At 50.7% G+C, this 27,010-nt stretch overlaps 8 protein-coding genes across 8 annotated transcripts; 2 read left to right on the top strand and 6 right to left on the bottom strand.

Moving 5' to 3' along the window:
• Positions 1-61: 61 nt before the first annotated feature.
• K460DRAFT_343851 (NAD(P)-binding protein) lies at positions 62-1,512 on the bottom strand. Its single transcript, XM_040931232.1, has 4 exons — positions 1,405-1,512; positions 1,244-1,354; positions 512-1,182; positions 62-422 (listed from the first exon to the last, which is right to left on the bottom strand). The coding sequence occupies exons 1-4, from the start codon at positions 1,472-1,474 to the stop codon at positions 387-389; spliced, it is 888 nt and encodes a 295-aa protein (XP_040787024.1). The 5' UTR covers positions 1,475-1,512; the 3' UTR covers positions 62-386.
• Positions 1,513-1,620: 108 nt separating this feature from the next.
• On the bottom strand, positions 1,621-3,083 carry K460DRAFT_343848 (carbonic anhydrase). The gene is made up of 2 exons (XM_040931231.1): positions 2,500-3,083; positions 1,621-2,437 (listed from the first exon to the last, which is right to left on the bottom strand). The coding sequence occupies exons 1-2, from the start codon at positions 2,632-2,634 to the stop codon at positions 1,769-1,771; spliced, it is 804 nt and encodes a 267-aa protein (XP_040787023.1). The 5' UTR covers positions 2,635-3,083; the 3' UTR covers positions 1,621-1,768.
• Positions 3,084-3,712: 629 nt separating this feature from the next.
• On the bottom strand, positions 3,713-5,278 carry K460DRAFT_318042 (class II aldolase/adducin domain-containing protein). The gene is made up of 2 exons (XM_040930375.1): positions 4,415-5,278; positions 3,713-4,358 (listed from the first exon to the last, which is right to left on the bottom strand). Exons 1-2 carry the CDS (start codon positions 5,075-5,077, stop codon positions 4,089-4,091), a joined length of 933 nt encoding a protein of 310 aa, XP_040787022.1. The 5' UTR covers positions 5,078-5,278; the 3' UTR covers positions 3,713-4,088.
• A 118-nt stretch (positions 5,279-5,396) lies between these two features.
• K460DRAFT_369309 (putative sterol-4-alpha-carboxylate 3-dehydrogenase, decarboxylating) lies at positions 5,397-6,768 on the bottom strand. Its single transcript, XM_040933937.1, has one exon. The coding sequence runs from the start codon at positions 6,751-6,753 to the stop codon at positions 5,647-5,649; it is 1,107 nt and encodes a 368-aa protein (XP_040787021.1). The 5' UTR covers positions 6,754-6,768; the 3' UTR covers positions 5,397-5,646.
• Positions 6,769-9,993: 3,225 nt separating this feature from the next.
• On the top strand, positions 9,994-11,127 carry K460DRAFT_358054 (periplasmic binding protein-like II; the record flags this gene model as incomplete). Its single annotated transcript, XM_040932081.1, has 2 exons — positions 9,994-10,586; positions 10,650-11,127. 2 exons carry the CDS (start codon positions 9,994-9,996, stop codon positions 11,125-11,127), a joined length of 1,071 nt encoding a protein of 356 aa, XP_040787020.1.
• A 169-nt stretch (positions 11,128-11,296) lies between these two features.
• K460DRAFT_287112 (Aldo/keto reductase) lies at positions 11,297-12,727 on the bottom strand (the record flags this gene model as incomplete). Its single annotated transcript, XM_040928944.1, has 4 exons — positions 11,297-11,370; positions 11,428-12,226; positions 12,525-12,612; positions 12,681-12,727. The coding sequence occupies 4 exons, from the start codon at positions 12,725-12,727 to the stop codon at positions 11,297-11,299; spliced, it is 1,008 nt and encodes a 335-aa protein (XP_040787019.1).
• A 1,345-nt stretch (positions 12,728-14,072) lies between these two features.
• K460DRAFT_397545 (uncharacterized protein) lies at positions 14,073-17,281 on the top strand. Its single transcript, XM_040936168.1, has 5 exons — positions 14,073-14,293; positions 14,343-14,390; positions 14,439-16,005; positions 16,086-16,357; positions 16,410-17,281. The coding sequence occupies exons 1-5, from the start codon at positions 14,260-14,262 to the stop codon at positions 17,102-17,104; spliced, it is 2,616 nt and encodes an 871-aa protein (XP_040787018.1). The 5' UTR covers positions 14,073-14,259; the 3' UTR covers positions 17,105-17,281.
• K460DRAFT_397544 (uncharacterized protein) lies at positions 17,203-26,463 on the bottom strand. Its single transcript, XM_040936167.1, has 2 exons — positions 23,442-26,463; positions 17,203-23,392 (listed from the first exon to the last, which is right to left on the bottom strand). The coding sequence occupies exons 1-2, from the start codon at positions 26,197-26,199 to the stop codon at positions 17,370-17,372; spliced, it is 8,781 nt and encodes a 2,926-aa protein (XP_040787017.1). The 5' UTR covers positions 26,200-26,463; the 3' UTR covers positions 17,203-17,369.
• Between the last annotated feature and the right edge of the window lie 547 nt (positions 26,464-27,010).

The raw sequence follows: 27,010 nt of genomic DNA, 5'->3' as shown, positions 1-27,010 counted from the left end.
GTGGGCTGTTTACCCCACGCGTCTTCTCATACCTCTTCTCCATCCTAACCACTGCCAAAAATGCGACTTCGAGCACAACACTACCTTGAATGGTATTAAATTAGTAGAAAATAGTCTCGTCAGGGTTTGAAATGTTGTGACATAGTAGCTCCAGCATCCCATACGCAACTATTAGATAACAGAAACATTGCTGAAAGGCTGAACAGGTAGATGGATAAAATTACGGCGAAATCGTGTCATGGGGTTACTTTCAATGGACTCATCCATTTTGCCTATACAGCATAGTATAGAAACCAACCACGAAGAACACTTTTGAATGACCGTCCTTCTGACGACGAGCCATCCAATCTGTTAACTCTATTCTCGGTAAACCAAAGCGAATCTCTCTACCACGCACAGTGACCACCATCTACTCGAAGGTCCTGAAGTGTCTCATTAGCACTGTTCCATACTGGCAGTCGCCCAGCGACTCTTTTCGACATAAGCAATAGAGTAAAACTAAAGCACTCACCGCACCAGTCATATAACTGCTCCCCTCCCCCAGCAAGAACAGCACCGGGGCCCTATACTCCTCCGCAACACTAATCCGGCCCAGCATATTCTGCCTCGCCCACTCAACCGTCAACCCTCTCTTTCTCGCCTCCTCACTAAGCGGCGTATCAATATGCCCCGGGCTAATCGCATTAACGCGAATAGGCGGATACACGCCCCTCGACTCCGTGGACGGATTGGAATTCGTAGCGCTCTGCGTGCTGCCTGGAAACGTGTTCTGCGGGTGTCCCCATTCGGCGGCGAGGGAGCGGGCGAGTTGGTGCACGGCGGCCTTGGACGCGTTGTATGCTGACGTGTTGATGCCGTGGTTGCTAATGTGCCCGCTTATGCTGGCGATTAGTACGATGCTGCCTGGGACGTTGGCGCGGTGCATTTCTTTTGCGACGGCGCGGGCGATTAGGAATGTTCCCGTGATGTTTACGTCGAGGATCTTGCGGAAGGTCGCGATGGGGTAGTCGCATGCATCGCTTTCGCCTGAGATGGCGGCGCAGGATACGAGGCCGCGGATGGAGTGGCGGAGTTGAGGGTTAATGGCTAAGAAGGCGGATGTGATACTGTCTTCATCTTGGACGTCAAGCTGTTGGTATATAGCCTTTGTGTTATTCAGTCTGGCAGCTTCTTCAATAGCTTCTGTGGCTGGGATTAGTCCTCTGTGCACAGCAAGATCCATATCGTGGACAGCACTACATACTCCATGTATCAGTATTTGGCTGGGCTACGATATCAACGAAGACGACATCTCCACCACTCTCTAAAATGGCCTTGCCAACCGTCGTCCCAACGGCTCCTGCGCCTCCAGATACTGTGTTCACGTGTCAAACTCGAAGATTTTTTTTTGGATGCTAACCATACTCAAGACTGTCCGCTCTTCGAGCCTAAAAAGATCTCCAGTGGCAACATGGGATGGTGCAGGGCGTGTCATCGTGAATAGGCATGAAGTTCCGGCAATGGCAGTTCTCGACTCCAGTTTGAGATCGTGTTTCATAGATGATGAACATGATGACTCGAAGTACAGGTGTAAGGCTAGCACGGAGATGTGACGTAATACTGCATGTGCGGAACAGGTGGAGCAAAACCTCTTCTTACTTTCTCAATTACACTACACTATATCTACAAATCCTCTACCTTTATTGGTACTGAAATTCCAAGTATGTACATGAACAATCAGCCTTCTTCTCAACACACCCACAGTAAAATTCAGTTAGTGAGTATACCATTACTGGTTAATGCGATGTTGCCAAACCTCCTGCTCAGCTCTCGCCGAGTACGTGCTCGCTCCGAGAATAGCCTGCATCTGCTCGACGCCCGTGAACAAAATCTGCCTCGCCATGAACCACCGAATGCCCTCTGAACACGGCGGGCTCGTCAAGCTGCCCTGATACGTCCAGAACTCATTGAAAAACAGCACGCTGGCCAGGGCCGGCTCGAAATCCAGGGTCGCGGGCACATTCGTGTTCATATCGTTGAAGTTGATCATCTTCGGCAACTGCTCGAAGAACGTGTTGTTGGCGTTACCGGGGTCCAGGCGCACTGCCATGACGGCCTTTTCGTGGCCTGTTGCGTCGACCATGACCATGTGTAGTTCTGCTTTGCTGCGTACGCCTCCCACGGAGTGATCGGCTGGAGAGTGTATGTGCCACCCCTTCATGTAGACAGTGGTGTCGTCGTAGGTAACACTTGGGTGGGTGGTCCAGTCGCTGTCATGTGCAACGGTAAATGCGGGGCCGTAACCCCAGTTGTAGAAGTTTCCTTCAATGGATCCATTGAAGTTGAACTTGGGCACATGGTTGAGCGAGAGGCCGTTGCTGAGGGATAGAGCTATGGGGGACTGCTGGGTTCCCATTTGGCAGCGGGCATAGTTAGGGTTGAGTTTGCCCCAGTTGAACTACCATCGAGGTATAGTCAGCAATCATTGTTAAACGACTTAGGTGACTGTATTTCACATACCGAGGCTTCGTAGGCCCAATCGCTTTTGGTGCTATTGGAGCCTGGCTCTGTGGCGCGTTTGTTGTTGGTGTGCTGTGGGCATCCAAGCACGGATGCCACAAAAGGGGCAACGATAAACAATGATTGAAAGAGCATCTTGAGGGCTGTTGAGATTGTGTTGGATGGCCGGAGGAACTGATGGAGCGATGACGATCAGCCTTGTTGGGCAACGCAGGCCTTATATGCCTCACGAAATGACCTCCACCTCTGCAGATAGCTTCGCTGTACCGCCGTAAATAAACCGCCAAGCTTAGACCGTGAATGCCTTCTTTCGTAGTGCAATCACAGCCGCCAAGGCCACCGCCCAGGCTTTGTCTGTATACTCCACTTGCGCAGCCACTCTGTACGCATAACGGTGCGCGTCATTGGAGTTATCGGGAGTTGAGAGGCACGTGGCTATATGAAGGGACGTTAGCAATCAATCTCATCTGAAGGGTTGATAAGAAGATGCACATAAACCCAAGGTGTACATAAAAACGCCTCGCGCCCAGAGGAGCGAGATCGACTGCGCAGCGGCCTATTCGAGGAGCCGATCTTGGCGGTAAACGGTTCCGTGGCTTATTGGTCACGGTGTTTCACCGACGCATAGCTTGGCATTGAAAAGGAGGAACCGGAATCATGTTTCCAAGGTTGCAGACTTGAACTAATGTTTGGGGGCGTGCTTGTGGGGAATCTCAACATGATCGCCGGATATTTGCGGGGAGATTCAGATCGAGCAGATTTCTCCAATCATATCACACACAGCATTGCTGACTACTCTTGAGTCAATTAAACACGCGCGCATTTCAATCATTAACGCGTGCTGGAAGATATCCATTCGCATATTCTTGCTGGTAGGCTTTGAGCAATCTCTTCCACTTGTCTGTTGAACTCGCGGCCTGCGCCAAGACAGGACGTGCGATTCGGCATCTTCCGAGCGATACAAAGAAATCAGGCGCCCTGGGAAGCTGTAGTGTATAACTCGATCAGGGCCGAAAGGGAGCAACCCAGGACCACTATCTCGGTGCCCAAGACGACCGCTGGGCCGTTGAACGTTGGGACGTTGAACCAAGATGCGCCGAATGGCTGGGAAACGGCGTGTATAGCGGCGAAATCTAGTCTTGGAGCCTTAGGGTCTTGGAAAACGTAGCACGTGGGGTGGCCAAGCAGCCTCACTTCAGATGACATACGATAGGGTCTCGAACTCGAACCTTTGTGATCAAATGCTCAGCCTCGATCTGTGTAATATCTTGTTCCAGGCTCTGGTGATGACTGCGAGTTAGACCTACTTGCTTGATAAGCGATACCTAGGCATACATTGTGACAGATGGGACAAATATCATCATGTACAGGAGGCATTGCAAAGATTCAGAAACAATAGGCTGGCTTGGAGAATACAGTAAATGTGCTTCATCTGTGTCGCACGCACATAAAGAGACCAGGATACCTGCGCAACACGATCGCGTGAAAGGTTCCTACGCGATAACTGTCCGAAGCTAACAACACGACGCACTGGGGATCGTTATGCATTCAAATTTAACACTTTCTTCCGCCTACGTAGCGCTTGCCCATTAATAACCCGGCCACACAACCTCATCACAGTCCGGGTGCTTGAAGGCCCCGTTGCTTGCCTCGTACTCGTATTCCAGATCCGGCTGAAATTCCCAGTACAAACTCTCAGCGTCACTGGACATCTTAAATGTGTATGCAGCGGCTTCATCATCGACGTAAACTTTTGGGACGCCATTGGCGGCGGCGGCCTCGACCTTGAGCTGGACGTCGCAGGAGCGTTCCATGAGGGTGTAGAGGAATGCGGCTTCGTCAACGGTACCTCCTACTGTCTTTAGGGTGTCAGAAAAGCGCACTGGGGAGCAGTAGAACATAGTAATGTACGCACCAGCAGACCATGATTTCTCAGAACCATGCCTTTACCCTTTGGTCCCAAGGCGGCCGCCAACCGCTGCCCCTCCTCTTCGCTGAAGACGACTCCGCCAAAGTCCTCGTAGACAGCCTGCGCGTCGCCGTAAAAGTAGCACACGTCCTGATTGATCATTTCCAGCGGTCGCGCAAACGCGCTCCACGCTTTGCCCGCCTTGCCGTGGCAATGGCACGCAGCATTGACATCAGGCCTCGCCTTGTGCACGGCAGAATGTATCAAGAAGCCAGCCGCGTTTGCCGGTCTGCTCTGGTTCCCTCCCACCACGTTGCCGTCGTAGTCTACGAGGACCATATCCGATGCCTTTAGTAGCCCGAAGTGCTTGCCCAGCGGGTTCGTCCAGAAAGTGTGTGGATGCTCTGGGTCGCGAACAGAGATGTGGCCGCTCATGCCCTCCGTCAAGCCGTGCCGGGCAAAAACCCTGAAGGCGCCTGCCATGTGTGAGAGAATCCATGCGCGATGCTTGTCGTACGACGAGAAGAGTGGGATGCCCGGGAGACAGACGCCCTGCGAGATGGCTTGTAACGGCGTCTTCTCTTGTGTTGGCTCGTCTTTGGCTCGGGGCACGAGCTGCTTGCTACGCGGAACGGGTGTATCTTCGACTTGCACAGCTGAGGGTGCCATCGTGCGCGGTGATGGGGCGTTGAAGGGGTGGACTAGCTGTAGGTGAGTGCAAAAGGTGAGTTGCGAGTGATCAAAGAACGCGGATGGAAGTACACGCGATCGCGGTAGGGTTGGATGAGGTGTTATAATCCTACAGGCACTCTGGTGCAGTTTGCGCTATCAGAAAGGATCATCAAGGTTATCCTACATAGGGCGTGGTGGAGCGTTGGTGTCGAGCTGCTGTTGAGCGGCTGCGGGGTTACGCCACCTTCGGGCGAGGGTTTGCGAGACGCAGCAACGGACACGCCCAATCATCGCATTCTGCAACTCAGCAACATGTGTGCGACAAATGAGGTAATATTATAAGTAGGATTCGATGAAGAGCATATCACTATTGCGACAGTCTCCGCACGGTGCAAAGAGCAGTTGCGGGCCACGAGCTACTACTTCTCATATACGCGGTAGTCGCCAGGCCATCCCATCTTTCCCTTCACATCTCCTTAGTCCGCACCACGTCGTCTTCAGTCGCTTTCTGCTTCAACTGGTTGCTTCTCATCTCCTGGGCCCGATAGAAGGATATAATGTCTGGTTTACAGTTTCTTCTCGCGCGCCAAGTGCCAATGGACGCCCCGGCGAAACCCCTCTGCAACGCTCACCCTGGGGACGTATCCCAACCTCTCTTTCGCCTTCGTGATATCAAAAGTCCGGCGCTGTGCAGTATACTTCATCATCTTCAGTGTCACCGGAGGCGTACCGCCAAGCGTCAGGAGCCAGTAGATGGACTCCCAAATCACCATGAAGAACGAGAGCACGCCGATAGGCATTTTCCAGACATCCTCTTCTGCGATCGGATAGCCTCCTTCCTTGCACACGAATCTCGCAGCTTGCCAGAACGGCCATGGATCGCCGTTGCTCAGGTTGAACGACTCGCCATCTACGCGCTTCTCTTCGTTTTCTAGCGCATGCTTGTCGGACTGCGCAATGCGCAATAGAGCCTGTGCTGCCAGGATATGGCACTCTGCCGCGTTACCGCCATAGATGAAGTCGTATAGATTCCTCCCTTGCCCAATCTGGAATTTGATCTTGCCCGATTTGCCGAGGTCGAGGAAATGCTTGGTCAAAATCATGTCGTTCTCTCCCATCATTGTGGTCAAACGAATCGCGGTAGTAAGAAGGCCTTTCTGTCGATTGGCGCCGAGCACAATGGTTTCGCCTATAGCTTTTGATCGCGCGTAGACGCTGCCATCAACAGGATTGTCCAGCACCGGGACTTCCTTGAGCCAGACAAGGTCGTGATATCCATCCTGGGCGACTTCGGAACTTGATGTGTGCACAAGGACTCGGATTCCTCGCTCCTGTGCGCATTCGATTACGTTTTGGACCCCGAGGATGTTGCACCGTTCGAATAGCGCTCGGCCAGGTCTGATCGCGTCTGGTGAAGCGGTGTTGATGATTACAGATGGCTTCGCTTGGTCGAGAGCAGAGCCAACGTCACTCTTAGACCCAATGTCTCCAGTGATGTACGTGACTCCATTGCTGAACCGATTGTTCTTAGTCGAAATATCAAACACAAATATGTCGTTAGGTGAATGACCGTTTTCGACGAGGAACTTGACAATATGGAAGCCGAGGAGGCCACAGCCGCCGGTAACGAAGACTCGACCGAGCGCTATATCAGAACGGCTGCTGCGATTCATCTTGAGAATTGAGTTGGTAAGAAGAAGCAAAATCTCAACTCTCGAGTCTCGAGGCGTCTGAAAGTTGATCTTATTGCTGACATGCAGGTAATTAAACATGATTGGCCACTTGTTGGCGTACTGCGAGATTCGCTGCTGCTCGCGACCTCGCCGCAACCAACTACTTACGGCTAGGAATAGTATGAAGTAAGTCTTACTATGCACGAAGAGTAGTATATCGTCCATAGTACCTCATCGTGCACGTGGGTGTTACTTGTTGATATGAGTTAGTTTGATAAATGCATTGCGCAAGTGCAAAAATACATAATTGGATCGCACTATTCACCGAGATCCTTTCAGAATATTACCCTCAGCCGCAAACCTTCTTAATATACACTCTTCTCTTCTCTAGAGATATGCTTCCTTACGTTACTATCATGTAGGACAATTGCAGCACGATTTCGGTAATCGCGCTTATTGCCCAATAGTGCCTCGCTTTCCGAAGTCCACACCTCTGAAACTGCAGCCCAAGCTTCATTGAGGACGCGATCCCGACCCATAAAAACGAACATCGCTACAACAGCTATAGTCAAAATACAGTGAATAACCACCGACGTCACAACAGCAATGAGCCCGCCTTCCCTCACAGGCATCTGCTGTTCGCTTACTATGCGTCTCACAGTCGTTTGATTATAGTTGAAAAAGGGGACAGCATCGTAGTATGCGGTTCGTAAGAGTGTTGTCAATATTGCTTGGAGAGCAAGGGCTGGATTTTGCGTCTCGTCGAGTGTATCCATGAACATGTTTCTAAAAAAAGGTTTATGTCTGTCGGTTCTTTTGATGATAGTTCTGACTTCCTCATGGCCGACCGAATTATTCTATCGGGCACCGCGTCCCACATGAAGGGATGTTTCTTCGGGTAGTCACCATACCTACTCCACTTTTTGATCTGATCGGCGATGTGATTGAGGTCGAAGCCTATGAAACCTCGTTCTAGTGCTGAGAGATTCATGCTATCTAGAATTGCACCAAGTTGCCTTCTTATTGAGGATTTGTTAATGGTTCCGGGCCTTGTCTTGAAATAGATAGCGGTCAACTCTTGGGGAAGTTCGTCGTGGCGAGAGATCGAAATATTAAAGTCATATAGAACATGGGCGCTGTGTTATGTAAGTTATAAAAGCCGCTAGGACTGTTGATGAGATGTACGTACATGGCATCGTAGCAAAAGAATACTCGCAATTTTTCAGTAGTATTACTTGAATTCCTCATGCTAAAGCTCTGCCATGGCCCAGATTGTTCAGTAGGCACACCGAGATTATCTAGATGGCATTTCGTGTTAGAATTGCCGATACAAGATGGAATATCCCAGAGAAGATATGCATGCCCAGGGGAGATTGCTCCAAGTGGACGCAAAAGTCTGGAACCAAGACCTTGAACTTGTGGCGAAGCAAAGGTCAGCTGGCACAATTGCGTCCTATCGGACCACGAAGAAGATAGTTGTGCAATCAAAGCTGTCAGGATCGCTGAAGTTCCGGTAAATCTCGGGGATGTTGAAACTGTTATTCATTTGGCTTTCAAGCTAGGGTAATCTTCTTTGTGTAGAATATGTGGAAACATCTTGAGTTCCAAGTACTGTGAAATGTATGCTTGGGCGAGCACATATGACTCTGGTGTCAAACAAAGCTGCCATGCCTTGGTAGGGTCGTAGTCCTTTTCTCAAGGGTTGGTCACTGATGGGGAGAACCCCGCGAATGGAGACACCGGTATCGGAAACAGCATCCTGTGGTCGTGTCGGCTCCGAAAACTCCAAAAAATTTGCAAAGTTAGTGGGATAGAGAGTCCAATAGTTGATATAATCTGTTGGAATACCGCTAGATATGCCAGTAGCTTGAATCCTGGTCTCTGGGGATCCCAAGAGCTGCCCTCCAGCGACATCGCTAAGGAGAAAGGTAGACGTAAATTGAAGAACGGTGGTGATTAATGTCAGTGGGATGATCAAAGCCAAGTAAGTTAGTCCCTGCGAGCCACGGCCGTTTTGCACACACATCCAAAGAATGAGTAAAGGGCCGGAATTCGAATACCGAAGGATTGAGAACTGGGCTGCCTCTTTCAGCCGGACTCCCCGAAGTTCCAATAGAAGAGTTGCGAGCATAGACGTTGCTACAACAGCCTGGACCGAAGACGCCGTACGTATAACGACGGACGCAGTTGTTGCCGACCTGATTACCCATCGTGTTCTCACAATCCTAGCCCAGTTGCAGTCCGAAGAGTTGCCGTTCCAAAGCCAGCCGAGATACGCCATTGATGTTACTAAGAGAGAAATAATATCGCAAGTCGCAGCTTCAATACGCCAGAACGCCGATTTTTAGTGATATCGCGATAGGTAGTAGAGTATTATCGTGCACTTATTACGCGAGTGCGTGGATGCATTAAGTGCCAGACAGCAGGCTTTATTGTAAAAACCAGTGTCTGTGGTAGGTGCAGGGTGTAGCACCTGAACCGTAGTTTTAAACTATAATCCGCTCTTCCAGCGTTGACTTTACTTTCAAACAAAGAAATTGATATATGGCAGTTAATTACTCTACACGTCCTCGCGACGTGCACTGTACGCCTTAATATCTTCGAACTCTTTACCACGTGCAGAAGCGCATCCACAATTACTATTTTGACTTCCTTTATCCTCAATTATTCCGTATCATTCAGCAAAAGTTTTGGAGAAACAGGACTTTCTTATACCACCACCCATGGTAAACTGGGCCACGACTGTGAGCACTCAATTTGAAATCAATAGTTTACAATTATCCTAGAAGGCAAGGATCAAACCTGCCGAATTTAGTCTGCATATCCCTGGTGCCCTTTCGATGTTTTCATCTAATAAAGCCGCAAGCCTCCCCAGGTGTGGCTGTATTACGGCCGTACCCGAGATAGTCAGGGCGCAACCTGCCCAATGGAGGAATTCCTCGGCTGTTCTATGGAGCTCATTTCCAGCAGACCCACAACTCCCCCTCAAACGCGCCACCCATAAATTATAATCGTTGAACACAGACTTGTTCGACCCTTGTATCATACGCAATGGAACATACGCAATGGAAAGCCCGGGCTGATGACGAGCATCCAGCTATTTTTGCGCAACCTGATCATTAGTCAAATCCTTATTTATAACTGCTTTCCCGCACCTCGGAGTGATTGCACCCAGTAGCCGTGTTACTCCTCTCAATCGGTCTTCCTACATTTGCGTTCTCTTGCGTCTTTACCTTCACAATGCGTTGCTCGATTTTCAGTCTTGCGTGCCTTGTCACATCTGCTGTGGCATCCTCTCCGGTTACTTCCAATGTGTCAAAAGTGCATGAAGAGACTCGCTCTCTTGATGAGATACACAAGGCTGCCCTCGCTGAAGGGGGCGTCGTTACGCTTTGGCACGGGGGCGACGAGGCGAATCAGCAGAGTTCCCTGAAGACTGCCTTCGAGGCTCGCTTTCCCGGTATGACTCTCAACGTCACCGTGGACCTCTCCAAGTACCACGATGGGAATCTTGACCAGCAAATCGCGGATGGCAACGTTCAGGTCGACAGCATCATTCTCCAGACGCTGCACGACTACCCGCGATGGAAGGAGCAAGGCGTCTTACTTAATTATGCACCGGCCAATTTCGGCAAGGTCCATGGCAGCTTCAAAGACGCGGATGCGGCGTACATGGGCTTACTCATCTTTGCTTGGGGATTGATCGCGAACGTGAACAAGACAAACACCGTGCTGGCCGAATATCCCGACTTTCTCAAACCAGAATTCAAGGATAAGCTCGTTCTCACGTACCCAAACGACGACGATGCGGTTCTGTACCAATTCGACCTTATGTAAGTTATTGTGTCAGCCCATAAACACCCACATTATATTCAATACTGATCCTCGTTCAACAGTATCCAGCAATACGGCCTAAGCTGGTTTGATGCCCTCCTAGCTCAAAATCCTCGTTGGGTCCGTGGCACCGAAACACCAGCGACGTTAATCCGCTCGGCCAACAGCTCCAGCGTCGCCACGTTCACCTCAGGCATCAGCCTACCCCTCCCAGCTGGCAACACGTTGCCCACCCAAGGAGAATTCGTTTCGTGGCCTCAGACAGGAGCCATTCTCAAAAAGGCACCTCACCCGGAAGGCGCAAAGTTGCTCCATAACTTCCTCCTCAGTACTGAGCATCAGACTACCCAGGGTTGGAGCGTGAGAGACGATCTTCCAGCACCGGCGGGACTCTCTAAGATCTGGGAGCAAGAAGGCACAAACATAACCGGCTTTGGTGCATGGATGAGCGACCGAGCGAACGTTGAGAGGAGGAAGTATTGGTATGAGAATAAGATTGGAACAGCACAAGGATTAAGCCCCCTTGTGGATGACTTGTGAGCTAGACATGTATGTCAAGTTAAGTTATGTTGTATTGACTATCGCCAAACTCGCTGCGGATTAATTCATTGGCGATTTAACCAAGATCAAATTGTCAAGACATGATCAATTTATTGCGAGCGTAGCAGCGTGAAGCGTTCATATTTGGAAGCCTATGAAGATGAGTATCCTATAGCACGACCTTGTTAGGTGCCTCCTGCTCCTCTGGCTCATCGAAGATGTTGATGCTCCAGCGCGGTTTGTCTGTGATCTTGATTAACTCGTCTTCCTTGTAATGACATTGCTTTGGAGGTGACTTACTCGCAGTGTACGGCACATTGTACCGCCTTCTGCCCTGGTACTCATCGGAGAACTTCTGGATGGCAGCAATCTCTTGCTCGTCCAGCTCGATCTCCTTGAAGTTCTCTGCAATCCTAGACGGCGTGACTGACTTGGGAATGACAGAGTGGCCGCCGACCTGGCTCCAAGCCAAGATGACTTGCGCAGGCGTGGCACTCTTCTTCTCGGCAATAGCCTTAATCTCCGGGCGGGTGATGAGAAGTGGGATATCGAAGGCGTTATTGCCGAAGGCTGAGTAGGCAGTGATGTGGATGTTCTTCTCCTTGGCGTAGGCGATGAGCTCCTTGCTGGGAAGGATAGGATGACGCTCAATTTGCAAGACGCTGGGCACGATTTCGGTCTTCTCAACCAGAGCCTTCAACGTCTTGTATGTGAAGTTGGACACACCGACGGTGCGGACCTTGCTCTTGGGTAGCTTGCTCACGGCCTTCCATGTCTCGCTGTTGGGTATCGAGTTGTCAATGTTGACCTCATTGGGATCCGCAGTAGCAGGGAAGAGATCCGTATGAGGACCCTTGCCTGGGCCAAAGTTCACAGGCCAGTGAATGAGGTACAGGTCGAGGTACTCGAGCTCGAGCTCAGCGAGGGTGTCGTCGAGAGCGGCCTCGACGTGAGCCGGGTCATGCTGCGAGTTCCATAGCTTTCCCGTGATGAAGATGTCCTCACGCTTGAGGCCGGGAATGTCCTTGAAGGCACGCTTGATGCCCTGGGCGACTTCTTTCTGGTTCTCGTAGCTGTAATTGGTGGAATTATTCGTTAGCTAGCGCTCTCGATGAATGTTTGTTGTGGAGAGAGGTCATAGCTCCTTCATCTGCCCCACCGAGGGGCATCCAGCTCAACCTCTACCAACATGTTGCGAGGGGCTCTTGCGGCGGCGGCAGCGGTAGCGGCGGTGGGGATGCGACGGATATCATGACAACCGAGTGGAGTATACGTACATCTTTGCGAGGTCCTGTTTGCCGTATTAGCCATCTATCGCCGACATCCCAGTGCTTGGTAAATCGCTACCCGCGTGCTTGACGCGACAAAGCTATATTGGGGAGTCAAAAGTGACTTACAAGGTGTCGGTATCCGATCTTCAGGGCTTCGTAGACGCCTTTTTCGACCTCACCAGGAGCAGCTTGCCAGGTACCATATCCCAATTGGCTGTTGCAGAAGGCTTGTCAGCGAAAGCTCCAGTTACGCATGCTTTGAGAGGAAGCACGAGAACATACGGGATCTTGTAGCCAGTGCTAAGAGTAACAGTCTTTCCGGAAGACATTCTGAAGGAGGTCTGAAATTTGAATGGTAGAAAGGTGTAACGAGGTATGGGTAGTGATCGAGACCAGGAGGGTGGGATCGCTCTTCTTAAGTATCTCATGGCGACAGCTCTCGGCCATCAGGCCGGCGGAATGGCGTTATGTACTCGCAGCAGAAATTGCTCCATAGCGCGGGAGGATGAACATAACAAGTAAGGTATAGTATCATGTTGGTTGGGATCACTGTAGATGGCGGGATAATTGTGTACTTTCGCGACAACGAGATACCCCGCTGGCGTCATTTAGAGTGATTTCGCACAGCAATTAGCGCTTTGGCGGGGCACATGGCTCGGTGGGAAAGCCGCCGAATGTCCTCTCAACAACACAGTCGCTCTCACTCACACCTTTGCTTGCCTGAGTCTGTTCTGTTTTTTCAATTATTTTCCTACGCGTATAGAGCAGCTCTATTTCTCTCTATAGCTGTCTTTACTCAACGATCGGTCTATCAGGCGCAGAATATCCCATTGTGCTTCTCAAACCTAGCACGTGCTGCAATCGTGCAGTAAAGACTCATGCCAATAACAGCGGGCTGCCTTCTCTGTGTTCGGCGTAGTTTGACTCGATTCCTTATTCCAATCAATCTTAAACCAGGAATTCTGCCTACCTGAACTAGACGAAGTTGGAAAGTAGCTTCATAGAGACCATCGTTAAAGTTTCCACATAGAGAGGAGGTGCGTGAGTCTATCAATAATTTGTTATGAGAGCTGCGTTGTAGAGGGACATGGCCGTTATTGTAGTCATACGCAACACTTGGTGCCCAAACATTGGGGGCTCATAACCGCACCCTAAGGCCTCACACTGTATCGTCCCCACTAGCTTCACGAGCCGCATTTGAAACCATGAGCAACCGTCAGTCTCTCTTCAATTGTACTTCCTAGTTGTAGTTATATATCAATTTTTCTGAGGTGCCCTTGAGCTGTCCTTGGCGTGCGATGAGCTCATGTCCAAAAATAGCTTCAGGGACACACGGACGTTCAGCCTCATGAATGTCACCCAAAACATCAGCGCGTCCCTTTCTGACTAAACTAGGATTCGACCTCGAAGCTGCGTTTGACGAGTCGGCTTGACCCCTCCCCGTCACGGTCAAACATGGTGGCGGCATTGACAGTCAAGCGGCTTACATCTCATGCCTCATCCTGGGGTCCAATGATAAGTGAGAATTGGGCCCAGGCAGCAGCAGTCGCATCACCTGAAGCGAGCTTACCGGCTCATGTTCTGACCGGCAATAAATGAGCGCCAATCAGATCGTTATGCGCAGTTGCGACGCAGCTGCGTTGTGCGCGCTCTCGCATTTTGTATTTCTCAGATCTAATTCGAGAGGACGTCGAGGTTCTCGCCCACGACTAACACCTTTATTGCACGACCATACCTTCCTACCGCAAGGCCTATTACTTGCAACAAAACTTACTCCTCGAATTCTAGCCGATAGCTAAATCTTTTGACCATTATCCAAATCACACAATCAACGGGTTACTTCCAGTCACCGCTCGGAGCGATGAGTCCAAGAATGCCCTTGGGCGATTATTCGAGTATGTATGCCCTTGAATCTGACTGTAAATACTGATTGTGAAGGTTCAGACATCAAACTAGCTATGCGCGATTCACCGTGTGATGGAGAACGCAATGGTGAGATTGCTGCCTGTCATCGACGAAGCTGTGCTTACATAATGCTAGGCACTCCAGTATGGACCAGAAATCCTTTTGCACCCGAGAACGAGAACGACACAGGAGAATTGCCAACGGATCGTAAAGATGTTTGCGAAGAAACCCACGCAGTACTAAAGAAGGTGCTTGGTTGCGCCCAGCCAGCGAGCTGTCCTAAAGATGTAACGCTTTTTGAACACTCCCTGAAACCGCCGAGACCTGCTCCTATCTACGAAGACAAACAAAACGAGGAATACTGGACATTCCTGAAATCAGTGCCAGATATCCAGACCGACAGTTTGTCACCTCTTACAAGGTGCCCGAGTCTCATGAGCGGCAGCACGTTGAGCAGTCGCAACTCTTCAACGAGGTCCACAAGATCATATGTATGGGATCCTAGCGATGACCACAACAACAATGCCAGAGAGGTTTGTCTTGTACCCGACTGCAGTGGTTTCTGCTCGAAGGACGTAAACGCCCACATACGGACGACACATTTTACAGAACGGCTTGTAGACACGTGCCCAGTGAAGACTTGTGATCGACACATGAGAGGCTTCACCCGAGCTGGGGACAGAAGACGACATGTTTTTACCCACTTCAAGGGGGTACTACTTTGCGGCTTTTGCAAATCTTACGCGACGTGCTTTTCTCAAGCGTCCGATCGAGTCGAGCTGTTCATGACCCATCTCATAAAGAAGCACGGAGTCAGACCACTACAGATCGATCAGCAGTCGGATGGCGCAAGATTAATAAGGAAGAATCGCAAGTCTAGTGGGAGCTGCCCGGTGACTACCTGTTCCGTGTGTTCGGAACCATTCACTGCTCAAGTCTTGTACGCGCATCTACCCGGGTGTATCCTTCGCGAAGTTACCAGAAATAAAGAACCCACCGGTTCGGCAATGCGCGAAGATGTCAGCGCCGCTTACCAGGTTCCCGATCTTCAATCAATGGAAGAGATGCATCCAACCTCTTCAATAAGTGAGGAAGAGCACACTTCATGCGGCCAAGATATCTGTCAGCCTAAGCTGCTACAAGCATCCGTCGAGTCAGATGTGCTAGAGTCTAAAGACATTGAAGAATTGACGGCGTCGTCGCGTTGCCTGTCGCTCACGTCATCAAAAGCTGTTGAATCATCCGAAGAGGATACAGATTGGACGGAGGAGGGTACCTCGAGAGAAAGCTCACCAGGTATCTCACAACTTCCACGGCGATTATCACCCGCAAAGAAACAAGTTGTGGAGACAATCATGCAAGAATTTCAGCGTATCTTCGGTCATTGCCTACGAGCCCATACGACTGGTGGAAGTAGCTCAGGCTCATCACACGATGGATACAGTGGTTGGTCGAGTAACACATCGACCTATTCTAGCGCATCATTTGTCTCGCGGAAGCGAAGCTTGAGTGGAGGCGGCTCGACACCGCCTAACGATGACGATGACTCAAACAAGCGTCGCCGGCCAGATTCGACGGTTGATGGGAAGCAGCCTTTGACCGACCTTAGGTTTGCGTGCCCGTATTATAAGCGCAATCCAGGAAGACACCCAACTTTCACATCTTGCCGAGACCCAGGCTTCACCACCGTTGCGAGACTAAAGTAAGTCATATACATAGCCGTCTGTGCGCACCTACATGCTCCAGCGGCTGTCGCTACACGAGATTTGCTGATGAAGACAGGGAGCACTTATATCGTCGCCATCTACTTCCACCGCAATGCCATCGTTGCTGCACAACATTCAATAACGATGTTGCCCTTCGGGAACACCAACGTGACGCCCGTGGCTGCGAAGTCCAAGAGCAAACTCCCCTAGAGGGCTTCGACAAGGATCAAGAACGACGATTGAAAAGCAAGAAGAGAAGCCAGCAATATCAAAGTGAAGAGGATAAATGGAAGGGCGTATATCGAATTCTCTTTCCGGATGATATTGAAGCCGACATACCCAGTGCCTGTAAGATTCCTCAATTATGATGTATACAAAATCATAGCTGACGCAAGTATAGACATTGAGTATCAGCCGTGTACCCGCCAGACCCCAGAACCATCCGACATCACCCAATTCCAAGAATTTACACGGCTAGAACTACCGCGCCTAGTCAGAAGAACACTCGAAATCGTCGTCGAACAAGAAGCGCAGCCACTGGAAGACAAACTGAAAGAGCGTCTAGTTGACATCGTCAAAGAATGCCAGTCACAACTCGTTAACATGTTTCAAGCCGCCAGTGGGCCTGTTCCCATGACATTGACACCACCCAACGACGCTGTACAACATTCTAATACTCACAATGCACTCTCAGTCTTTGAGGGCTTTGACACACTGCCATATCACAATGAACTGGGTAGTAATAACGTACGCAGCCAACCTGCACAATACCAATCCGACTCGCCAGATGCAGGCTACAACACTTCCTGGCCCATGACAATCAACCTTTCACAAGCACCCATGAACGAATCAAATGACCCGACAAGCACTGTACAACCAATAGCTCTCACCATGCATGAAAATGCAAATCTAGACGGTTACTACGATGTCTACGGCCAGCGAGCAGGAAACGTCCAGCCTGCAGTCGATTTCAACGCTGACGCTTGGTCGTTCATTGATGTCTTACCGCGCAGAGGCGGAGGGGAAAACAACGGTATTGGATTTGGGTTGGAGTCGTTGAGTGAGTTGGATCCTCCTGCGTGGCTGGGGATGTAAGGGCGTTTTATACCTGGTATGCAGATGACTACCCGGACACGGGCAACTTATAGGAATGATTGATAATGATAAAATCTCTTCAATTCGTAGCCTGAAATAACCCCAGAAAATATATGTATGTGAGGAAATGAGGAAATGAACGATAGAGTGAATAGCAAAGACTAATAACGCAAAGTTCTGGCAAGGATCTACCTATATATATGTCCACTTAACTACATACATAGATCTTTATAAGATAAATTATAGGAAAATCGTCAAGCACTAATTAAGCAACAGTATACTGCACAAGTAACCAAGCCCGCTTGTATGAAGCCGCCTTCGGAAACGTGACTTCGCAATCAGCCAAGGTAACAGAAAACTCAGGCTGACCTTGAGGTGTCTCGTTCTGAAGCACTAGGAGCTTACCGACAGTCTCGCTTGCTGGCACGAATTTGATCGGTGTTTCGATACCTGCAAACTTGATCTGCACCGGGTTGGTGGGGGCGTACGGCTCAACTGCGTCAGCCGCCTCAAGAACCATCCAAAGTTTGCGTGCAGTGATTGTCTTGTTCGCCGTCCAGTAGGGTAGACGGGAAGGCATTTGGGCGAGAGTGAATTTAGCGGGGCCGCTCTCTTTCTTCGTGCTGGTTTTGAACGCGTTATACCACTCGTTAGGAAAGTCGGCTTTGAGGTCAAGCAGCGAAAGCAAACCACTTTCTGATTGCACCTGCAGTTTGGCGTGGAAGTCGAGGACGGCTTCCTGCGCGGTCTTTCGCCATGCGCCACCGCCCTCGAGCGCCGTGTACCGGACGTGCATGACGACATCGCTGATGGTGTTGTAGTCGAACTGTCTGACCGGTGACGGCAGTTCGATGTGCCATCGCCCGATGACACCGGCGCCTTCGAACGGAATGTAGCGCTCGTCTTTGAAGCTGAGCTCGAATCTGCCGGAGTCTTGCATCGCGGAACTAATGGCCAGGCTGGTTACGGGCACACGGTCGGTGTGGAAGCGCTCGTCGCCGGTGATGTCGATGTCGTAGTAGTCTCCTGAACTGCTCTTTCCGGATTTGATACGGTATTGATGTTGGAGCAGGGTGAGAGAGCAGCTTGGTGTCGTATAAGGGCCTAGGATACAAGGTATAGAAAGTGAAACAGACTTGATCCGGCGGCCATAGTGCCCAGGGAAGTCCATGTCGAAAAGCACTTCTGGCAGCGAAAATTCAGTAGCGCCAGACTCCCGCAGACGTAGCAACGCCCAGGGCGCAATCTGCCTCAGTGAAATGTTCTTCGTCAGCTCGTGATCGTGAGCGTCGCGGTTAAGGAGATTATGCTCGATTCGTCGAAGCTCCAAACCCAGCGAGTGGCCTGATAACAACCCGTCGCGAGCTTCGTCCCAATGGGCGCCCGTCAGGCTGCGCTGATACTTGGGGCCGTACTCAAACGCGTACGCCGTCTCGGCGGCCCTCGCGACCTCTAGTGCAATCAGGTATGTTTGATGGAAAAGTTTCCTCGTGACGCCTTCGATCCAAGCGTAGAGAGCCTCGTTTGTGAACTTTGTCTTGAGGAACTCTTCGGCTTCGACAAGATTCGCAGTTTGCTGTGTCTGCATTTTGATCTCGGCATCGCAAACGGCGATACGCTTCTGCTGTGCTTCGAGCTGCTTGTCAATATTCTTAATCTCTCGTCCAGTATTGTTTGCCTGTAGTCGGCGGTCTTGAAGCTGTCGGATCAGGGTGGCTTTGCGAGAGGCACTTCCAGCTTCGTTAGAGCTCTTCTGCGCACCCGCCTTCATCACTTCGGCAGTAAACATGATGCCCCGAATGATGTTAGTTGCATCGAATTTTGTTGCGACACCCACGCCCATGGGCGAAACTTCGGTGGTGAGCTCGGGGAGAACTGCTAGCGCCGAGCACCCGTTTTCCAGCGCCGTCGCGAGTTCAGTGAGTCGGTTCGCTGCGTCGGTCTTGTCCATCTCGAGTTTTTCTTGTGGCGACATTCTCAGCTCGTCCTTCGTAGGCTCCGGAATGGCCTGCTCAATGTCGTCCCATTCGGCCTTGTTGATCTGATCCACCTTAGACTCCTCACCCACCAGTCGCAGGTAGTATCTGAGCCGCATAAGAGCTGTCTGGCGCGAATCCTTTAAGACCTCGATCGATTTCAAAGCCTCTTCACGCTGCGCAACCTTGATGTCCATGAGCACCGCTTGTATGGCTACTTCTTGTCTGGCCTTCAAATTGGAGAGGTGTTCACCATCGCGCTTTTCCTTTACCGAAAGCAATGCATCGCCCAGGCTTTTGATTTCGCCCGCCAGGTCCATAGCTTTGCCCAACAAGTACGCAGCGCGGTAATTCGGCATGGGCCCTCCAGCTATCTCGAGGAATCCAGCAAACCCCCCTGAGCCTGCTGCGGCATTGACGAGTTGGCCTGGATCAATTGGCGGGTCAAACAACGGCATCCTCCGAACGTTGCCATTTATATCAAGTCCATTGCGCAGTTTATACAATCTGTCATCAATTGTTGCTCGTAGCGCAGCAAGCTCTGGGTTCGGAGGCACAGCGAAGAACGTGGAGCGAGCAAAACCCAGTAACTCCTTCTCAGATTCATTCGGCATCTTATTCCCCGCCGTAGCTACGAAGAATGGGAACTGCAACTCCATGTCGACATTCGCCGTACTAAAGTCGTTCAGCAAATTCTTCAAATCGTAGTATGTTTTCGTCACTTTGGTGGTAGGCCGCATGATCGTCTGTGGGGCAGGCCCGAATACTTCTGATGCCTCAATGTACCGCTGCAACGCCAGCGTGATTGTGTCCATAGAGTTCTGCCTAAAGTAGACGTCGCCACTCGCGATGAGAATCTCAATATACTTTGCAATGAAGCGCTTCATGTACACTGCCGGGCGACCTCTAGCGACGATGTGTGGAGCGAAAGGATGTGATCGCCAATTATCTATATCGGCTGAGACACCCGTACCAGCACCGAGGGATTGTAGGATTGTTTTTGCCGAGCCTTTCTGTCGTACGATTGGCGATCTGAAAGGTAGGAATCGCCAGCATCGATCAAGATGCGATATTGCTGTCTTGTCGCTTGCAGTCAATGTATCTGAACCCTCCTCGTCTCGTGTGGGGTCGAATACCATACGTGCGACATTCAGAGCTAGCTCATGTTGCTGTGTTGCTAACAAGCGCTCCATCAGCAGAGCCACAGCATGGAACCCCAGCTCCCAGTTGTACAGGGCATAAGGTCTCGCAAGCTCATGGAATGTGTTACCGTCCTGGCCGAATGCGTTGATTTGCAGGGGATGCTTAACATTTTCGAGAACCCTGAAGATCGGAGCCAGGTCTTCTGTTGTGCTAGCTCGCTCCACCAGGGCATGCGATATGCCATGAGTGAGGACTTGTGTGTCCGTGGTAATCTTCTCCTTGAGATTGAACGCCCCGGTTTTGAGATCAATAGACGGGAAACCGAAATACGTTTGTACATCTGTTGATGTGGTTCGCTCGACGACGAGACCAGCGGCGCCAGGATATTGAGACTCATCCAAAACAATGGGCCAAACGAGCTTCTGTTCTCCAGCATTAGAAACCTGGTCGCTTCCTGGTGGGACTGCGAGAAGTAGCGGCTCGTTTGGCTGAGTCGGACTCATAGAGATCTGAGACACAGCTGCCTTGAGGTCATCCAATGTTACAGCCTGTGTTTTGCTTTCCAGCTTCGAGAAGGAAGTTTTCGAGGTCTCAGTCTCAGTTGTACCCACTTCATGACGTACGAGCACCCTCGACCCTTGAAGTTCAAACTGTCCGCAAACCTTGTATACAGTCTTCGTCGTAGCTAACTCGTAAGATTGTTCAACATCAATGACCAAGATCTCGCGGAGTCTTGGGTCTAGAGACGTCGATGAGCCTGAGGATGTCGTAGGAGGTTGGAAGCGGGGTTTTAGACGGAACCGAAACTGGGCGATGGGAGGGAGGGCACCCGGTGCTGACGCTAGCACCTTGATTCCGGTAGATGTTACTTGCTTGGAACCCCATTTCCCATTCTTGTTCTCCGTCCAAGCCATCTTGATTTCCCACATCTCGGTTGGGGGAGAAACGCTTGTGTCTGAATTGACGAGCGCTTTCGGTGACTGAATAGTGGCCGGTGGAGGAGACGATTTTTTGAGAAATTGGGGGATGAACAAGAAGACCCTTCCACGGTACAAGGCAGGCAAGAGGTATGTTCCTGGTCTATTGACAGCCACGCCATTAGCATTCACCTCGTGCAATGGTATGTCGACTTCCATTTTGGTCCATGGATACCAGTCCCACCGAGCATCAGAGGCTCTAACGCCGCCAATCTCCAGTTTGCGGTAGTAAAACACGTACGGAGCCGTCCTAGTACGGGAAAAGAAATGAATGCGCGCGTGAAATCCCCGGGATGCCTCCCAAAGGTAACTCTCAACCTCAAGGTCTGCGACATCATCGACAGCGTAGATGTAGTCACGCAGGATCTGGCCGATTGTCTCCTCGTTAAGACTTGTTTGTAGCACACGTGCTTCAAGCTGTTGGAACGGCTCTGTTTTATCATCGCGAAGTGTTGGATCAGCCCAGTTCTCAGGGTAGAGAAAGACTTTGCGGTTTGCCTGCCAAAGTGCATATCGCGACATCCATGCCCAAATCTCTTTGCTGATGATGGTTTTCTTAATGCCGTTTTTCTTTTCCATCCCAAGGAGACATCTTTGAATGAACAACTGCACCGTTGAGATGGCTTGACGAATCCTGGTAGTCTCCATCTGCGAACCCATTTGAACGTCAATGAGGAAGTGTTCAAAGAGACCATATTCCGAGCGGATCTCTAGCTTCTTGAAATCGGTCTGTGCGAGTAGATACGACGTCAACACGTCTTGCTTCTTCTTTCTGATTGTGTCAATCACGAGAATGCGCAGATTCTTCTCTTGGAAAACCAAGCTGCAAGATCGCAGGTGAGAGAATAAATCCACATCTTCATTGGCCGCGGAATCCACAAATGCGTTCGCCCAGGAGAACCAGGCAGCCACACCAAAACCGAAGCGATTCGCCAGGTCGAAGACTGCCTTCATGCGCGCCAGCTCTTCGCTTAAAGTTCGCAGCGAGGAAAGTGTTTTGAGATAGGTGGGGTCGCTTATCGCTTCAAGATACTCTGTGACCTTTGCCTCAGGCCACAGCAGTGCGGAAGCGATCTGCTTGCTAATTTCAGCTATGAACTTTTTCGCGGCGCTTTCCTGAGCCCAGTCATATGCCTGCAAGGTGTCTTTTGCCCAGTCATACAACTTAGATAAAACAGGCAGTTGTTTTGCCTCGACAATAGAGCGACAGGCGGTGAATACTTGTAAGGCCTGTAAATCGGCGAGAGCGGGTCGTGTGAGACTAAGGTTATGATGGGTTAAGGTATCGATCTGCGATGCTTCAAGGCCATGCGTCTCTACTAGCGAAGACGCAACCTGTAGCTGCCCGAGAAATGAGTTGAAAAAGGGAACCGAAGACAAGGGAAATGCGTTGGCAGAAGAGAATTTGGCCACTGGAGAGGCACCGGAGAACCAGGTAGCGGCTCCAAGACTGCCAGCCTTATCGATTGAAATGCGACAAAGCTTATCACTACTCAGCTGTAGGCCTTTTGAGGCCGTATCTGCCGCAGAGTCACCGAAAACGACCTCTTTATGATCAATATTGACGGTCATGCTGTGGCCGGCCGGGGGGGTGAATGTGTATGATCCAGTAGTCGGTGGCAAGAAGTACGCACTACTTCCGAAACCCTTCTCATCCGCCAACTGTATGAACTGGGAAATAGATGAAATGCCTTGCACCGCTGGACTACTCTTATCAGGCTGCATAGTGATACTTTCCGAGAGCGTAGGTAGAGATTTGCTTGGGATATGGGCAAACGTGTTTGCAAGGCTAGACTCCACCGCCTCATTCAGAGCTTTTTGGAGCCATACAGAATGTAGCCTGAGCGCAAAGTCATAACAGCGCTCTAAAATGGCTTCGTCTCGACGAGATTTCTCTTTCAAGAAAAGAGTCGAGTCCCAGAGGTATGCTGCAGGTTTGGTCGCATTCGAGAACATACGAGATGGCAGAAGATTAAAGGGCCTTCTCTGCGACTTCAAAGCATCCGTCACAGCCGCAGTCTGCCCGTTTCCAGATTTCCAAATGCCTCGGAGCGCTACCTCGTCTGACGGGTTGAGCACTCCATACAAGTAAAGAGAACCCGTGCTCTTCTCATAGGTTAACTTTGTGGAAAGACTTGCTGGGATTTCTGCGTCATCAGGCAGGGAGGCTTTGCAGGGTGTTACGATCGTGCCTACAATAAACAGTGAGCATTAATAAAAGTAGGGAGAAGCTGCAAATACCTTTAACCAACTCCAAGATTTCCGCAGGGGCGCCGGGCGCAAACAGATCAGTACTCATAGCGAGAATAAAATCGCTCAAACTCTCTACAGTTTGGCTGGCACGATCAGCAAAGAGGCCTGCATACTTCGACTTGATGTCAGTGGACTTTCCGAGCACCGACCGCAGGAAAGGATATGTGAGGCTTTCTTCCACGTCTTTAGGTGGAGCGGCTAATTTAATTAGGCTCTTTACCGGTAAAGTACTTGCGGAGAGGCTGTGCCACGTCTGAAGTGCTGTGAGTGTGTTAAGGGGGTTCTCGAAAAGAGCCCGATCGCGAGAAAAAATATCCAACCAAGCTCTAATATACGCAGTAGGTATTGCTGTCATCTTGAGTAGCAGCCAGACCCTGTACAGTTTCGTCATATTTGCCGACGTCCAGACATCGTTGAACTGAAGATCTGCCGCAGAGACAAAGTCGGCGAGTCCCTCGTCGTTAACGTTCAAAGCCAGCTTCAGCGCAGCCGAAACCTCGGATATGGTAGCTCTTGTAGCCTCTAAACCAGAAAAAAGGACACGAGGGTACTGAGTCACTAATCTCGACTTTACAAACAAGCGCTCGAATAACACCGCTTGGACTTGCTCATTTTCAAGGCCCCAAAATGGGAGAAGCTTATTGATCTCGAGACTAACCAGAGTCGAAAGCGTTTTGACTTGCGCAAGCGATTCAAGCGTTTGACAGTCAACATTCATGCGAGCAGCCTCTTCGCCATCGACGCAATTAGGCCGGGCGAAGAGTACCAAAGCCTCGTCGATCTCATTTATATCCCAACCACTTCGTTTCCAAAGCCGAATGAATGCCTGTAGGGTGTGGCAAGTCTCCTCGGACAACGGCACAGTGGCGCTCCCTGAATTGACGCGTGAGGTCTCCAAAAGCGTGAAGTCGCCAAGCCTTTCCGAATACTTGCCCTGGAATTCTGGCAGGATGGCGAGGCGGCGGCCCACAAACTTGGTGTCCAAGATTCTAATGAGCTCCTTGAAAGAAAGGCCGCTTCTCGGAAGGAGTTCGTCTCGAATGTTGGAGAGACCCTTTGAAGACGCAGCATCTGTCATTTGCTTCTCTGCGGTGTTCGTCTCGTCAACAGGCGCGTAGCCCCAATATGATGCCGTTGAGTGACCACCAATATAGGATATGTATGCATTTTGGTCGGCTGGAAGTGCGGTGGAATTGCTCGATCGAACGAAATCTAGGTCGTAAAAGCCTTCTTTGGTGATGGCGATCCAATCGCAATGTTGCAAACCGAGTGCTTCGGCCGCCCATTTCCGATCGTTTGCAACGCTTGCTGCGTGAAGAAGCCGTGGCGAGTCGGATGAGCCGAACGCGTTGCGACTCAGGGTTGCATCGGAACGGAAAAGGTTCAGCAGCTCGAGCCGCGAGACCCCTGCGGTATGAAGCAACTCTCGGGTCGAAAACACGGCGTTATTGTAGGGAAAAGCTGAGACTGGATAGGCTTGTTTTCCAATTGGTGAAACAAATATTCCCCCTGCATTTGGGAGGGCAAGCTGTGCAGAGTCGTCCGTGTCATCGATCTCGTTCAGTGTATTTGCGGTAGCAGTGGAGTCTCCTTTGCCTTCTCGGATGAAAGCCTCCATGACTTCATTTGCCAGCCCGTTGTATGAGACCAGTTTAGTCGTGTTAGCCCTGGACAAATGCAAATGGGCGATGTCGGGCCTTCGGTCTTCGAACAGATTTAGAAGCGTTTTTTCATCCGTGACTTGGCTCTTTTTCAGGAGCTGCAAAAGATCGACAAGGTACGCTGCTGGGCTGAGGACGGAGTTGGTTTCGTCGTACTCAACGCTATCCATTTCGTTGAACAAAGTGGTGAGGTTGATAGGCACCGCTTCATTGGGTGCAGAGGAATCTTTAGACACGTCTATTTGACCTTCCACCGAGAGCAGCGGGACTTGACTGCGTGAGCGCAGGAACTCTGACCACAGATCTTCGTTCCTCAGGTCGATGACACTGGCTCTTGAATGAATGTCTGCCGCTACGGTGGATGAAAAGCCAGCCTTTTCCATCATGTCAAGGAAGTCGCCACGATTGCGTGCAGCAATTGTGTGCGCAGACGTCAAACTGGCTTTGAGTAGACATCCAATGGTTCGTGGGTTCTTGACCACAGGAATTAGACGTTGCAAGGATTTGATGTCCTCGAAAAGAACACCCGAATCTGCAGCATTCTGTCCATCATGAGACGGATCATTTGCTACAAAGTCCAATAGCGATTCTTTAACAAGATTGGCGCCTGCAGCTACAGCACGCTCCAGGATATCCAGGACCTTGGCCTTCGTGTCCGGTTTTATGCACAGCTCGTCACGACGGTGCAATGCTAGGAGTACTGCAGCGGGTTGCTTCTCGAAGAGCGCTTCCTCAAAAGGTTGCACGTCGCTCGCCATAAGTGCTAGCCCTCTATCCTTACTCGCCGAGGAGAATACAAAAAGTGAGACATCGCTCAAGCTTTTCAGCCCAGGTTTTTGAAGTATCGCAGTACATGCTGTGGAACTGTGACAAAGATCCCACAACTCAGCGCAGAACACAATGCGCAGTCTTTGTTCTTTGTTTCCCCCACTTTCTGCAGAAGAGATTATGCGTAGGATATCTGAAGGTGTCTTTTTCTCTTTTGCAGGTATGGCGGCGATGTCAGGCCGATTGGGGGCAAGGCCAAGGGCATTCAAAAGCCCCGTGAGCTCACTGCTTCTGTCTATAGACAACGGAGGGGTCATCTTGCCCAAGTAGACAACCGGGTCGATAGGTGAATAGGAACAAACGAAAGAAAGACTGTCGACGGGTTCGACGAACGCTTACGTTGGTGAACGAAATGGAAAGACTTCTGAAAGCGTGCAAGGTGGGATTTGATAATGCGAGGTCAGACAAACGGCATCTGTTTATGATGATGACAACTGATCTCCTACCGCCTCGTTCACAGATGCGCGACCTCAACAAGCAAACCGGGGGTAGTGAGTAGTCTGTAAGAGGATTTCCAAAGCGCCTACGCCCTAGTTGAGCTATCGCTGGTTCTGTGACCATCGCTTGCTCAGAAATTCAGCCAGCCCACTAGCTGATGACACAGCGCAATGGATGCGGAGACTCATGCTGATCCAGAACGCTATTAGGTTTGTGGGTTAGTCGTGGAGAGCAAAAGAGATCGAGCTGAAGCGTGGCGGGCTCAGCTCGGCGTGGCGCGTCTGGGCCGTCTCGCTTCCCACCTTTGGTCGCCGTCGTCTAACCGCTAACGTCGCCACGTGGCCGGGCCATACTTTTCGGCTGCTCTCGTCTTTTCCCTTTATGGACGATTGTGGTTGCGTTATCATGTGTGACAATTGAATGTGGCGTTCGACCCAGCTGCTTCGAGACAGGCGATGATCGCTCAGCTCTCCATTGTTTCTTCGAGTGGATATCTTCCAAAAGCAGGTTGGCGAGAGCAGACTAGCGAGTCACGAATCGGCCCGGCTTAGTGAACACGGGCGGGAAGGGTGATTGTGGAGGGGGTACAGCTCCACTCTGCATCGCTCCGCTCGATATGTACGACGCTCA

The sequence above is a fragment of the Cucurbitaria berberidis genome (genome assembly GCF_010015615.1).
Source record: "Cucurbitaria berberidis CBS 394.84 unplaced genomic scaffold K460scaffold_4, whole genome shotgun sequence".
In the NCBI taxonomy this organism is placed as follows: domain Eukaryota; kingdom Fungi; phylum Ascomycota; class Dothideomycetes; order Pleosporales; family Cucurbitariaceae; genus Cucurbitaria; species Cucurbitaria berberidis.
Note: the sequence above shows the minus strand (reverse complement) of the source record. Positions and strands in the feature narration are given on the sequence as shown.

Bases quoted from the DNA above. Each gene is read 5' to 3' on its own strand.
- K460DRAFT_343851 (XM_040931232.1), bottom strand. From the start codon at position 1,474: ATGACACGCCCTGCACCATCCCATGTTGCCACTGGAGATCTTTTTAGG. The intron at 1,355-1,404 runs GTATGGTTAGCA...ACGTGAACACAG, and splicing joins CGAAGAGCGGACAGTCTTGA to TATCTGGAGGCGCAGGAGCC. The intron at 1,183-1,243 runs GTATGTAGTGCT...TCCCAGCCACAG, and splicing joins GCCAAATACTGATACATGGA to AAGCTATTGAAGAAGCTGCC.
- K460DRAFT_318042 (XM_040930375.1), bottom strand. From the start codon at position 5,077: ATGGCACCCTCAGCTGTGCAAGTCGAAGATACACCCGTTCCGCGTAGC. The intron at 4,359-4,414 runs GTGCGTACATTA...GACACCCTAAAG, and splicing joins TGAGAAATCATGGTCTGCTG to ACAGTAGGAGGTACCGTTGA.
- K460DRAFT_369309 (XM_040933937.1), bottom strand. From the start codon at position 6,753: ATGAATCGCAGCAGCCGTTCTGATATAGCGCTCGGTCGAGTCTTCGTT.
- K460DRAFT_343848 (XM_040931231.1), bottom strand. From the start codon at position 2,634: ATGCTCTTTCAATCATTGTTTATCGTTGCCCCTTTTGTGGCATCCGTG. The intron at 2,438-2,499 runs GTATGTGAAATA...CCTCGATGGTAG, and splicing joins ATTGGGCCTACGAAGCCTCG to TTCAACTGGGGCAAACTCAA.
- K460DRAFT_397545 (XM_040936168.1), top strand. From the start codon at position 14,260: ATGAGTCCAAGAATGCCCTTGGGCGATTATTCGA. The intron at 14,294-14,342 runs GTATGTATGCCC...GTGAAGGTTCAG, and splicing joins GCCCTTGGGCGATTATTCGA to ACATCAAACTAGCTATGCGC. The intron at 14,391-14,438 runs GTGAGATTGCTG...ACATAATGCTAG, and splicing joins GTGTGATGGAGAACGCAATG to GCACTCCAGTATGGACCAGA.
- K460DRAFT_397544 (XM_040936167.1), bottom strand. From the start codon at position 26,199: ATGACCCCTCCGTTGTCTATAGACAGAAGCAGTGAGCTCACGGGGCTT. The intron at 23,393-23,441 runs GTATTTGCAGCT...TGTTTATTGTAG, and splicing joins AATCTTGGAGTTGGTTAAAG to GCACGATCGTAACACCCTGC.